We start from the raw sequence: 13,749 nt of genomic DNA on the forward strand, positions 1-13,749 counted from the left end.
TTGCAATCTTGTGTTAGTCTCTGTTGTGCAGTAAAGTGATTCAAATATATATTCTTTTTCAGATTCTTTTCCATTACAGATTATTACAAGGTATTGAATAACTTCCCTGTGATGTACAGTAGGAACTTACTATTTATCTATTTTATATGTAGAGATGGATATCTGTTATCTGAACATAAGCTATAAGATGTAATGAAGGTTCAGATTAATGTCCACTTCAGTCCCTAAACAGTGTAGTGGAAGACTGGCACCTTCAGCATCAGAAGAGGAGTTCAGAGAGGCTGTTCTGAAGCCAGGGGGAACCCTCCTATCCCAGGGTGAGCAGACCTTGGGGGCTGGCACCCTTTGAACCCTGCTGTGTCATTACTGAGGTCTGCTTGCCCACTGATGCTTTGCTGTTGTTGTTGTTCAGTCACCAATTATTGTCCAACTCTTTGTGACCCCATGAACTGCAGCATGGCAGGCTTCTTTCTCCTTCACTATCTTCTGGAGTTTGCTCAAACGCATGTCCATTGAGTCAGTGATGTCATCCAACCATCTCATCCTTTGTCACCTCCTTCTCCTCTTGCCCTCAGTCCTTTCCAGAATCAGGGTCTTTTCCAATGAGTTGGCTGTTCACATCAACTAGCCAAAGTATTGGAGTTTCAGCTTCAGCATCAGTCCTTCCAATGAATATTCAGGGTTGATTTCCTTTAGGATTGACTGGTTTGATCTCTTTGCAGTACAAGGGATTCTCAAGAGTCTTCTCTAGCACAACAGTTAGAAAGCATCAGTTCTTTGGTGCCCAGCTTTCTTTATGGTCCAGTCTCACATCTGAACATGACTACTGGAAAAACCAATGCTTTAGGTAACAGCAACATGTATTCCATACGACAGATAAAGAATTCTTAACCAGTCCCTCTGCTGTCTCCATCAAGGGTCTTTTCAGATGTTTCCATATCTGATGGCTGCTCCAATACACTGTCTCCTGAACAGTACAAGAGTTGTCCAGTGTGGAACAGGAACAAACCAGAGAGCCACCATCCCATTTTTGCTGAGAGAAAGCTGTCTTAGCAATGTTATATGTTTCCCTGGATATGTTCTGTGTTCACCCATGAATGGGGGAAAGAGATTCAAGAGTTCTCAGATAAAGACACATCCAAAAGAGGTTCTGGATGGGGACTGGGGCAGAGGTGACTCCTCAGAGTTCAGTCCAGCCCCAGAGAACACGGTTAGCAGAGAGGTAGGAGGAGACCAAGGGAATGGGCAGGCATAGTCTTGCTTTGGGTCTTGGATGAAGAACAAGAGAGTGAACTAGAATGTTCCCCAGAGGAAGCAGCAGAGTCAGAGGAGTTTTTCCAAGATAAGGGGGAGTGTTCTTTCCAGGTGAAAGCAGAGGTGAAAAAACACAGGCATAGACGTATCCTGGTGTAATCATCAATCCCTGCCTTCCAATAACATGCCATTTTGCTTAAGTGACTTGATGATAAAATAAAGATAAGGGAACACATATAGGCGGCACAGCCCCACCAGAAAGTCAGTTGCTTCTGGTTTGTGCGGAGATGGCCCTGGCACTGCAGCTTCGGTGGCAGGTGCTGGCTGGATTCCTGCTCTGTTTGTGCGTCGGGCGATGGGCCGAGGCTGGGAAGGTGCTGGTGGTCCCCATGGAGGGCAGCCACTGGCTCAGCATGCGGGAGGCTGTGCGGGAGCTCCATGCCAGAGGTCACCAGGCAGTGGTCCTGTCTCCGGAGATGAATATCCACATCAAGGCAGAGGACTTTTTCACCACGAAAACCTATGCCATTCCGTATACCCGGGACCAGTTTGATTCCATCATGAAGGGCCGTCCTGATGAGGCTTTTGAAAGAGTACATTTTCTAACACGGTTTTTGGAAACTATGGCAACATTGAAAACTGTGTCTTTGCTCTTTGCAAGGTCTTGTGAGGCACTGTTGTATAACAAGGACTTGATCAGAGACCTGAATGCCAGTTCCTTCGATGTGGTTTTAACGGACCCTATTTACCCCTGCGGGGCAGTGCTGGCTAAGTACCTGTCCATTCCTGCTGTATTTTTCTTGCGTTTGCTTCCCTGTGACTTAGATTTTGAGGGCACAGCATGCCCAAACCCTTTCTCTTATGTTCCTCGGTTATTAACAATGAATCCAGACCACATGACATTCTTCCAAAGGGTCAAGAACATGCTCTACCCTCTTGGCTTGAAGTACATTTGCCAGGTTGGTTTCACTCCTTATGCACGTATGGCCTCTGAGCTTCTTCAGAGAGAGGTGTCACTGGGGGAGATTCTTGCCTCTGGATCCGTGTGGCTGTTCAGAGGAGACTTTGTGATGGACTACCCCCGGCCAATCATGCCCAACATGGTGTTCATTGGGGGTATCAACTGTGCCAACAGGAAGCCGTTATCTCAGGTTGGTACTGCTGCTTTTGCTCAATCAGTGTTCCAAGCGGAGCACATTTTATTTTTTAAAAAACAGTTCAGGGTGTTTTGTTATGTACTGATCTTTCTGATGATTTCCACCTCTCATTCTCCTCCTCACTGTCTGTGATGAGACACATTGTTAAAGTGCCTCCAGGAGTGCAGTAAAGGCTTACAGTGATCTCTGAGAGGAGTGAGAGGCAGGGTTGAGGGTGTGTAATAGGATTGACCACCGTGATTGCCCTTTTGTAAAGTCATTGGTGCAACTGTTGTGTAGTTTTCTCCAGCTGAGTAGGAGCAGGAACTTGAGCTGTGAATTTATCCTTCAGGGGATTTTGCCTGAGGGTGTTCAGTAGAAGTGCAAGCAAAGTGGAGTCTGGTTGCTTGCAGCTCAAAAGACAGTAAAGAAGCAAAACTGGTGGATGTGAAAGTTTGCTTGGATGAAAGTGCCCGGAATGGGGATGCAGAGAGGTGAGTCCTGTCCAAACACTTATTCCCTCCTTGGACAATCCGGGGCAGGAGCTTTTATTGACAGAGGGAAGGGGGCTCCATGTAGAAACAGCACAGTCGGCTCTGACCGTCATCTTGAAATCAGTGGTCTGACCACCATCATTTTGATTGTTTCCAGTACAGTTAATCTTCAGTCCCAGGGCTGGTTTGTTCCCTTTCCTTGAGGCCATTTCTCAGAATTGCAGCAGCTTCTATGTCATGGCTACGGTCTGGTCACCATGTAGTTAACTTTTTCCACCTCATGGGGGTTTCAGTATCTGTGACAGCTCACAGGATATGGCTCAGAGTATTATCTATAAATACCAGGACTGTAGTTAACAACATTAATTCCTTTAATTTTGTACTTATATGAGATGATGCGTGATCACTAAACTTGTTGTAGTAAAAGTCTCATCATCTAGAAAAGTCAGATCACTCTGCTATCTACCTTAAGCTTAACCAAGGCTGCCTGTCAATTATGTCTCAATAAAACCAGAAGAAACAATGGCAAACAAGAAGGCTGTTTCTTAATTCCCATATAATTAAGGTTATTGCAGTCATTTTTCTCTTATTTTTTCTAATTATTTTGAATTATAATCAAAGAATGTTTCTTGTGAGTTACTATTTTTAAAAACTTTTTAATATGCTTTCTTTATGGTCCAGTACAGAATTGTCCAGTAGGAATCTAATATAAGTCATATATGTAATTGAAGGCTTTTTAGTATATATATTAAAAAAAGTAAAAAGAGTATTGCAGCTAATTTTAATATTTTATTGAATCAAATATATTAAAATATTATCCTTTAAACATATACTCAATATAAAATTGTTTACCAGGCGCCTCTGTCCATGGGATTTTCCTGGCAAGAATACTGGAGTGGGTTGCCTCGCCCTCCACCAGGGGGTGGTTTTCCAGACCCAGAGATCGAATCTGCATCTCCTGCATTGCAGGCAGATTCTTTATTGCTCCCCCTCCTCCCATTCCCTGCCTCTGGTAGCCACAAAGCTGATTTCTATTTCATGAGTTTGCTTCTTAGTTTTCAAAGCTGATTGACCTGCAGCACTATGTTTGTTCCTATTACATAACATAGTGATTCAGTCCTTCTATACACTTCAAAATAATCACCACGATAAATCCAGCTATGATATTCATCACAGAACATGATGTAACAATAGACTGTACTTCTCACACTCTTTATTTCTTACCTATGACACTTATTTTGCAACTGGAAGCTTGGATCTTAATCCCCCTCACCCTTTACTCTCCTTTTGCCACTCTGATCCCCTGTCAATAGCCTGTTGTTCCCTGTATCTGTGAGTCTGTTTGTTTTGGTATGGTTGCTCATTTTCATTGCCTTTTATTTTCCACATGTAAGTGAAATCATACAGTATTTATCTTTATATGTCTTACTTTACAGTAAGTGTAATACCCATGAGGTCCATCCATGTTGTCCCAATGGCAAGATTTTATCCTTTTTTATGGCTGAGTAATATTCAATAACCAATATTTTTGGTTATTGTAAACAATGCTACAATGAACCTAGGGGTGCATATATCTTTTCTAATTACTGTTTTTGTTTTCTTTGTGTAAATACTCAGGAGAAGAACTGCTGCATCATATGACAGTTCTACTGTTTTCCCTTGTGGATGCACCAATTTACATTGCCTCCAACAGTGCACTAGAGCGCCCTTTTCTTTACATTCTTACCAACCTTTGTTTTTTTAAATTTTTTTCTCACCATCTTTTGCTATTTGCTTCATCACCATGTAAATGTAACAGTTCTTTGAAAAATGCCATTTGTATTTTGATTAGTATTTTATTGAATCTGTAGATTGTCTTAAGTAGTACAGTCGTTTTAACAATATTAACTATTCCAATCCATGAATATGGTACATCTCTCCATCTGTTTGTGTTGTCTTCAATTACTTTTATCAGTGCCTTATAAATTTCTCAGTATAGGTCTTTTATATTTATTCCTAGGTATTTTATTATTTTGATGTTACTGGAAGTAGAATTGTTTCCTTAATTTCTCTTTCTGATAGTTCATTGTCAGTATATAGAAATGCAACAGATTTCTGTTAATAGTTTTATATCCTGCAGCTTTACCAAATTCATTAATGAGTTCTAATAGGTTTTTTGGTGGCCTCGTTAGGGTTTTCTATGCATAGTATCATGTCATCTGAAAACAGTGACAGTTTTACTTCTTCCTTTCTAATTTGGATTTTTTTGTATGTGTGTTATAGATGTTTGGTTGGTGGTTACCATGTGGTTTCTTGATAGCAATCTCTCTATATATGTGATTATTTTAAATTGTTAATATTTTAAGTTCAAAAGCATTTTAACACCTCTATTTTCAAACTCTCTCCACATTTACTATTTTTGACATATTTCACATCTTTTTGTGTTGCATATCCCTTAGCTACTCATTGTGGATTTTACTACTTTTGTCTTTTAACCTTCCTGCTAGCCTTATATATGGTTGACGTACTACCTTTATTGTATATTTATCTTTACTAAAGATATTTTTTTTTTGTAATTTTCACATTTCTAATTGTGGCCTTTACTTTTCCACTTAGAGGACACTCTTTAAAAATTCTTGTAAAGCTGGTTTCATGGTGCTAGACTGTGAGTTTTGCTTGTCCAAACTTTTGATCTCTCCTTTGAATCTGAATGAAAGCTTTGTCAAGTAGGGCACTTTTGGTTGTTTTTCATCACTTTAAATATATCATGCCATTCCCTTCCACCCTGCAGAATTTCTGCTGCAAAATCAACTTATAATATGATGGGTTGGCTGTGGGGTCTGGAGTGTCACAAAACTTGTTTTGGCCTGCTGGTATGTGGAGCCAGGGCCCAGGGAGTCCTGAGGCTTATGCCAGCCTGCTTGTGGGTGGGTTGAGTCTTAGGGCTAATGCTGGCCCACTTGTAGGTGGAGCTGGGTCCTGGAGTCTCTGATTGAATGGCCCAGGGGTCCATGATCTGGTGTCAACCTGCTGGAGGATAGGGTCAGGGTCCAGGTAGTCCAAGGGTTAGTGCTGGCTCATTGGTGGGTGGAGTTGTAACCCAGGGTCTCTGGCTACAGGGCCTGGGGGTCCTGGATTTGGTGGTGTCCTGCTGGAGGATGGGGCCTGGGCCTTAGGCGTCCCTGGGCTAGTGCTGGCGCACTGGTAGAAATCCAGGTCCTGGGCCCTCTGGTGAATGAGTCCAGGTGCTGGGTGGCTGAGAACTCAGGGCGTCTTAGGCAGCTGGCCTGTTAGCGTGTGGGCCTCTGTCCCCACTTGGCTAGCTGCTTGACCTGAAGCATCATAGTACTGGTGCCTACAAGCGAGGAGAGTGGGGCTTGGTCCTGGTGCTAATAAGCTAGAGGGTTGATCCCAAAATGGCCCTTGCCAACAGTGTCATCATGATAGAATGGAGCTCCCCAAAGAGCTGCTGTCAGTGTCCATATCCCCAGGATGATCTTGTTGCCTCCTGCCTCTCTGGGAGGTTCTCCAAGACTAGCAGAATCCTGCTTCTGCTCTGGGCCCCAGAGTGTATGAGATTTTGTGTGCATCCTTGAAAAGTAAAGTCTATTTCCTACAGCCCTCTGGTTCTCCCAAAAGTGAGCCCCACTGACCTTCAAAGCCAGATATTCTGGAAGTTCTTCTTCCTGGTGCAGAACGCTGGTCTGGGATACCTGATATGGGGCCCAGACCCCTCACTCCAGGGTTCCTTCACTGGAACCTCATAGTGCTGTTGGTGGGAGTGTAAAATGGTGCAGTCATTGTGGAAAATAGTATGTCAGTTCCTCAAAAAGTTAAAAATAGAATTACCAGATGATTCAGCAACTCCACTTCTAGGTATATACCCAAAATAATTGAAAGCAGCATCTCGAAGAGATATTTGTATACCCATGTCCATAGCAGCATTATTCACAACAGCCAGAAGGTGAGAGCAACCCATGTCCATTGGCAGATGAACAGATAAGCAAAATGTGGTCTATCTATACAATGGAATATTATTCAGCCTTAAAAATGAAGGAAATTCTGACAACATATATGAAAACATGAATGAACCTAGAGGATATGATGCTAAGTGAAATAAGTCAGTATCAAAAAGATACATACTGTATGATTCCACTAATATGAGGAACCTAGAGTAGTCAAATTTATAGAGACAGAAAGTAAAATGGAGGTTTCTAGGGACTATGAAGTGGGGGAAACTGTGGAGATGTTATTAAGGGGTATACAGTTTCACCTTTTCAAGGTGAACAGTTCTGGAGACTGGCTGCACGACAATATGACTGTAATTAACACTACCAAACTGTACACTTAAAAGTGGTTAAGATGATAAACCTTATGTTGGGGTATTTTATCACGATTAAACATTTTTAAAAGGCAAACTTTATGAGGAAACAGTCAAACCTATGTGTGCCAATTCAGCAGCTATATGTTTAAAGTAAAAACTATTAAATATTTCAAATGTAAATTGAGCAAAATTCAGTTAAATGGGGAAATATTTTAAGACATCACTATCAGAATTAGGCATGTTGAGCTTTTTCATTAGAAAATTGAAAATATGCATTTTTAGATGGTTTAATGGAACATTTACAAACATTGATCATATGTTATCTGATAACTACACATGACTACTGGTCACTTAAAATGTGGATAGTCCAAATTGACATATGCTGTAAGTGTAAAATACATAGCATGATTTGAAGACTTAATGTGAAATATCTCATTAATTTTATATTGAGGGAAGTGGCCAATATGTTGAAGGAAGAACTTGAATTCACACCCTCCCACGCTGTGCTGTGCTTAGTCACTCAGTCTTGTCCAATTCTTTGTGACCCCATGGACTGTAGCCCGCCAGTCTCCTCTGTCCATGCGGATTCTCCAGGCAAGAATACTGGAGTGGGTTGCCATGCCCTCCTCCAAGGGATCTTCCCAACCCAGGGATCAAACCCAGGTCTCCCGCATTGCAAGTGGATTCTTGACCATCTGAGCCACCAGGGAAGCCCAAGAATACTGGAGTGGGTAGCCTATCCCTTCTCTAGGGGATCTTCCTGGCCCAAATTGAACCAGGGTCTCCTGTATTGCAGGTGGATTTTTTTTTTACTAGCTGAGCTACCAACCCAGGAATGGAACTGGGGTCTACTGTACTGCAGGCAGATTTTTTACCAGCTGAGATACCAGGGAACACCAGTATTACCATTTACAGAATACTGATGTGAAAGGCCTGAAAACTAGCAGAAAAGACAGTCTATAATTAAAGATAAAGAAGGAACCACAATGAGATGTGTAGGAGAGATGAAGATACAATATAATCAAGACTCATACTCTAGGTGGTAGACTCACAAATAGGGTGATTATAATTTCAGATGAGAGAACAAGCTGCATTTTTAGTCTGTCCAGTTCAGATATCTTTTCACTCTCATGCCTTATGCAAACCTTTCTTTCGAGAAGACCAATGGGTGGGGGTCACACACTTTGTAATGGAATATCATAAAGCAACTATGCCCAAAAAGATTTTGAGGGCATAAAGTGTGCCAACAGAAAGCTACCTCTCAGATCTATGTGTGTCGCACCACTCAACCAATATTCCAAACTTTGCACTATTCAAAGCTTTCCAAAATTTCTGGCTTTTGTCAACCTGAGATGAGATATAGCATGCACATGGCAATGGGAAAATCATGTGTAGCCTTATGGAAATGCTTTTTACATTTCCAGCTGCCATAGCTGTAGAACCAATCAAGAGCTAGCAATGCGATTTGCATTGTTTTTGGTCATCACCACCATTCTTATTTTTTTTTTTTAATTATTGCTTAAGTCAAGAGATCTGAATACTGTCCTGAGGCTGCTCATAATCAATCGTGTAACTGTGAGGAATTCACTTATGTGTTTTGCCCTAGCCTTTGGAGGGAGAATGAGTGAGAGGGAGGAGGAGGGGAGAGAGAGAGAGAGAGAGAGAGAGAGAATGGGTGTGTGTGTGTAGTTGCTCAGCTGTATTAGACTCTGCAACTATTTGGACCACAGCCTGCCCATCTGTGTTCCCTGTTAGTAGTGACTTCATTCCTATAAAACCAACCTCAGAGTTCTGACCTCCAGATCTTTAAGAGAATAAGTACACATTGTTCCAACTCACCAAATTTGTGGTAAATTGTTAGCGCAGGCATGAGAAACTAAATACATTACCTTTGTCAGGCTTACCTGTTTTTATAAAGCCTAGGCTTAACGTTATATTTAAACAGTTAACTCTCCCTGTGTCACCAGCAATATGTGGAACTATACGCTGTCTTTAAACCAAAAGTATTATTAATATATTCATATCTCTTACTACTTTGTGCTAATAAAAGGAAGTAAACTGATTTACCTTGTAAACGTTAACTTCAGAGCAAACCACTAGGTTCACATTGCAAACAAAGTGGAAAGGCCAGGTTGAAGGTGCCCTGGTGAACATTTTGTCTCAGTAACACGAAATAAGCAGTGTCTGCCCTGGGGTTATGTTTAATAAATAGCAAGGTGCATACAGATATTTACAACAGTTTTAAAGAAGAACAAAGGTCCTATTCTGTGGCCCAACAGTAGCAACAAATAGGCGTTGGCACGAACTGTTCATAAATTCTTGAGTACAGTTGTTTTGCAAGTAGAGCTCGCTTGCAATCTTCAAAAAAAAAAAAAAAGAAAGAACACCCTGCTATTGCTCAAGCTGTGCTCTAAATTCAGCGTGGACCAGGATCACTTGGTGTCACTGCTTAACAACTGCTCTTTGCCATTTATGATCAGGGACTTCAGCTCCCCGTCTTCTTCCACTTCTATCCTTTCTTGGCCATTCTCCACGATTCTCTTGGTGGTGATCATTTTGCCATTCAGGATTTCGGTGGAAGTCGACATGGATTTAAAGTTGCCTGTCCCCCCACTACCACAGGACATGGAGACGGAAGAGAGGCCCCCATTCCCAATGGAATCAAATGAGGTAAACCCCGTATCAAAAGGAGAAAAACCACCTCCAAATGCTGGAAATTCACTGAAGGCGGAGAAGAGCGACGCGGACCCCCTGCTTCGGCTTCCCCGGGATCTCCTCCGACCCCCCAAAAAGTTCTCCAGCGGGTCTCCGAAGAAGTCGAACGAAAACGGGTCCCGGCCGCCGAAGAACTCTCTGAAGACGTCGGCCGGGTCCCGGAAGGTGAAGACGCACTCAAAGGGGTCCTCGAATGGCCTGCCGCCGCTGGCGCGGCCACCGCCGCCGCCCTCTATTCCCGCCTCGCCGTAGCGGTCGTAGACGTCTCTTTTCTTGGCGTCGGACAACACCTCGTAGGCCTGGGCCACTTGTTTGAATCGCCTCTCCGCCTCCTCCTTGTTCTCGGGGTTTTTGTCCGGGTGCCACTTGAGCGCCAGTTTGCGGTACGCCTTCTTGATGGCTTCTGACGAGGCCTGGCGGGGCACGCCCAGCACCTCGTAGTAGTCTACCATCTTGGAAGGTCGGGAACGGCCCCGCGGGCCAAGGACAGGTGCTGGCTGGCAGCCCCCGGGGCGCGGGCCCGAGTGCCCACCAGGCCAGGCTGCCCGGAGTGGGCGCCCCTTGTGATGATGCCGCGTCTCACTGGGCGAGCCCAGAATGCATTGCTCACACGGTGCTCTGTGACAGGTTTCACGCAGCCGCAGAGGACCCGCCCACTCATTTGCTCCGCCCACCTGACCTCCGCCGAGCTTATCTCCAAACGGGGAGATGTGGCTCTGACCGCCTTAGCAGATAGTTCTCACGGGCACCTCCCTGATGGTCCTGTGGTTATGACCACAGGGAGCACCGGTTCCATCTCTGGTCAGGAAATCAAGGTCTTGCATTAAGAAAGAAAGTGATTTTCTTAAAGTAGGCTTGACATCAGGCTTCCCCTTGGCTTGAGGTGGGGGCTGTTGTCCCGTTATTCAGTCGCTCAGTCGTGTCCAACTCATTGCGACCCCATGGACTGCAGCCAGGCTTCCCTGTCCTTCACCATCTCCCAGAGTTTGCTCAAACTCATGTCCATTGAGTGGGTGATGCCATCCAACCATCTTATCCTCTGTCTTCTCCTCCTCCTGCCTGCTGTCTTTCCCAGAATCAGGGTCTTTTCCAATGAGTTTGCCTCAGGTGGCCAGAGTATTGGAGTTTCAGCTTCAGCATCAGTCCTTCCAATGAATATTCAGGACTGATTTCCTTTAGGATGGACTGATTGGATCTCCTTGCAGTCCACGGGACTCTCAAGAGTCTTCTCCAACACCACAGTTCAAAAGCATCAATTCTTCGGCGCCCAGTTTTCTTTATAGCCCAGCTTTCACATCCATACATGACTACTGGAAAAACCATAGCTTTGACTAGATGGACCTGTGTTGGCAAAGTAATGTCTCTGCTTTTTAAATATGCTGTCTCTGTTGGTCATAACTTTTCTTCCAAGGAGCAAGCATCTTTTCATTTCATGGCTGCAGTCACCATCTGCAGTGATTTTGAAGCCCAAGAAAATAGCCTGTCATTGTTTCCATTGTTTCCCCATCTATTTGCCTTGAGGTGATGGGACTGCTGCCTTGATCTTTGTTTTTTGACTGCTGAGTTCTAAGTTACCCTTTTCGCTCTCCTCTTTCACCTTCATCAAGAGGCTCTTTGGTCCTCTTCACTTCCTGCGATAAGGGTGGTGTCATCTGCATTTCTGAGGTTATTGATATTTCTAAGTTGGGGGTAGAGTAGAGTAACAGAAGTGAGTTTAGTCTGATCCTTGTCTGAGAAACAAATACTCTTACCATTTGTCTAGGACAGCATTTCTCCCATTTTTTTTGCCTCAGGACCCTTTTGCTTTTGTTTATGTGGGTTATATCTATCAGCACTTGCTCCAGCAAAAATTAAAGTAAATTTAATAACGATAAACCCATTACATGCTAATATAAATCATATATTTATGGAAAATAACTTTCAAAACAAATTTAATAAACAGTAGCATCATTTTCTTTTCTTTCTTTTTTTTTTTTTTTTTTTACATCTCTCTGGCTTAACAGAAGAGCTAGATTTTTATATCTGCTTCTGCATTCAATGTATTGTTATATCATGTATCATGTAGCCACTGGGGAACTCCAGTGTATTCAAAAGTCAAATATCATTATCTTAGAAATAATTTTAACTTTGCAAAATTCTCTGAAGATTTTTTGGGGATCCCCCCCAAACTCCTCATAGTTTGTTAACTCCTGACCCAATATATCAAAATGATGAAAACTGCTGGCCATGTTTAAGTGCTGCCTGTAAACTTGGGATTCTGTGATTATTTCTGCTAAAACTGTTGTATCACCATGATTTTCTTTTTGACATCTGACTCTTTTCCACTCCCTCCTTTTTCTCTGACACTATATTCTTTGCCTTGATAAATGGTGAGGCAACACCAATAAAGTTCACTTAGTTCTAAGAGGAAATGATTAACCAATGAACTCACTATTTCATCATAAAAGGTAATAGATCCAAAAGGGTTCACCTTTTCACCAGAACAAACTGCTGATTCCATATCACCTTGAGAAACTTAAGCCAGCTTGGCACTTGGGAAGCACGCAATATACAATAGTAGAAAAGTAGAGATTGGTAATAGAGTCCAGTGTGAACAAAGCAATATGGAAAAGTACAAGATGTGTTTGGGGTAGGTTAAGTGATTCAGAATGGCAGGAGGGAAAGAGGCAGAGAGAGCGGTTAAGCAGGAGGGTTAGAGAAGTGGAATGACATGGAGTCCATTCCAGGGAGCTCTGAGGGCAAGGCTGAGGAGTCTGCATTTATTCTGGGCCCTAGGAATGTGCTGACCAAGGTTTCAGGGTTGGTGGTGGCATGGGACTCTGCCATGGATGGCCAATGCAGGGAATCAAAAGGGAGAGATAGGGACTAAGAGCCTTGGAGGATGAGGCCTAGAAACAAGCCCATGGCAGCTGGGTCTGAGAACCATTGGTAGAATGATCCAGATTTGGCAGTTGCTGGGTTGGAAAAAGGGCCTAGAGCAAAGGAAGAAGGAGCATCACATCCATACAGAAACATTTACTGAGTCTTACTGTCTGCAAAGCTGTGGATAGGTAGAGATAGAGGCAGAGAGTAAGTCTAGCAGGGAACTCAGATAGGCAAATTGCTGAAGGATACAAGGCAGAATAGGGGCTTCCCTGGAGGCTCAATGGTTTAAAAAAAAAAGTCCACCTGTCAACACAGGAGACGTGGGTTTGATCCTTGGGTTGGGAAGCTCTCCTGGAGAAAGAAATGTCAACCCACCCTGGTTTTCTTGCCTGGGAAATCTCGTGGACAGAGGAGCCTGGCAGGCTACAGTCCACGGGGTTGCAAAAGAATTGGACACGACTCAACAAGTAAATGGCAACAGTGACAAGGCAGAATAAAGCAAAATGCTATGGAGAGTCGAGGAAGATGACTTTGTTTCCCCTGGAGGGCCCCACAGATTATCCAGAGGGAGTGGACTTGTTTATGTAACCCTTTTCAGTTTAGTAACAAGCAGCTCCAGTTTGATTCCATCAAAAGAGCTAGGAGTAGTTGGGAGGGTGAGTTTCGTCACTTCACTTCAGCGTGGCTTCAGCTTGAAAAGAAATCACCTTCCAGTGGGTCTAGGAATGCTCTTACAGACACCCCACCCTTCAGTAGACCTCAGAGCAAGACTACATCACCACCCTGCTTGGTTTCCTTGGCCACCCATGCGCCGCAACCCCGGCACATCTCATCCTGCCCTGTAATTGCCCTGTTGTTTGTCCGCCAGAGCCCTCTTGACAGGCACAGACCATGCCTAACTTGGATTTCGGGCCCCGGCTCCTCGCACCATGCCGGGAGGGCCAACACTTGCCATAAATCTTTGATGAGTGGGGGAATTCAC

At 43.6% G+C, this 13,749-nt stretch overlaps 2 protein-coding genes across 4 annotated transcripts in view; one reads left to right on the forward strand and one right to left on the reverse strand.

Annotated features, from left to right (window-relative positions):
* Positions 1–13,749, forward strand: part of LOC133041636 (UDP-glucuronosyltransferase 1A1-like) — a 146,661-nt gene that overhangs the window by 118,498 nt on the left and 14,414 nt on the right. The window contains exon 1 of one of the 3 annotated variants that reach the window (XM_061122513.1): positions 1,527–2,405. The exons of the other annotated variants lie outside the window; for them this stretch is intronic. Within the exon in view, the coding sequence (XP_060978496.1) occupies positions 1,542–2,405 (864 nt within the window). The 5' untranslated portion in view covers positions 1,527–1,541. Of the gene's footprint in view, positions 1–1,526; positions 2,406–13,749 lie in introns of those variants that run through there. 3 annotated transcript variants of the gene reach the window in all.
* Positions 9,620–10,360, reverse strand: LOC133041641 (dnaJ homolog subfamily B member 3-like). The gene has a single exon (XM_061122523.1). It carries the CDS (start codon positions 10,352–10,354, stop codon positions 9,620–9,622), a length of 735 nt encoding a protein of 244 aa, XP_060978506.1. The 5' UTR covers positions 10,355–10,360.

The sequence above is a fragment of the Dama dama genome, chromosome 20 (assembly GCF_033118175.1).
Source record: "Dama dama isolate Ldn47 chromosome 20, ASM3311817v1, whole genome shotgun sequence".
Classification (NCBI taxonomy): Eukaryota; Metazoa; Chordata; class Mammalia; order Artiodactyla; family Cervidae; genus Dama; species Dama dama.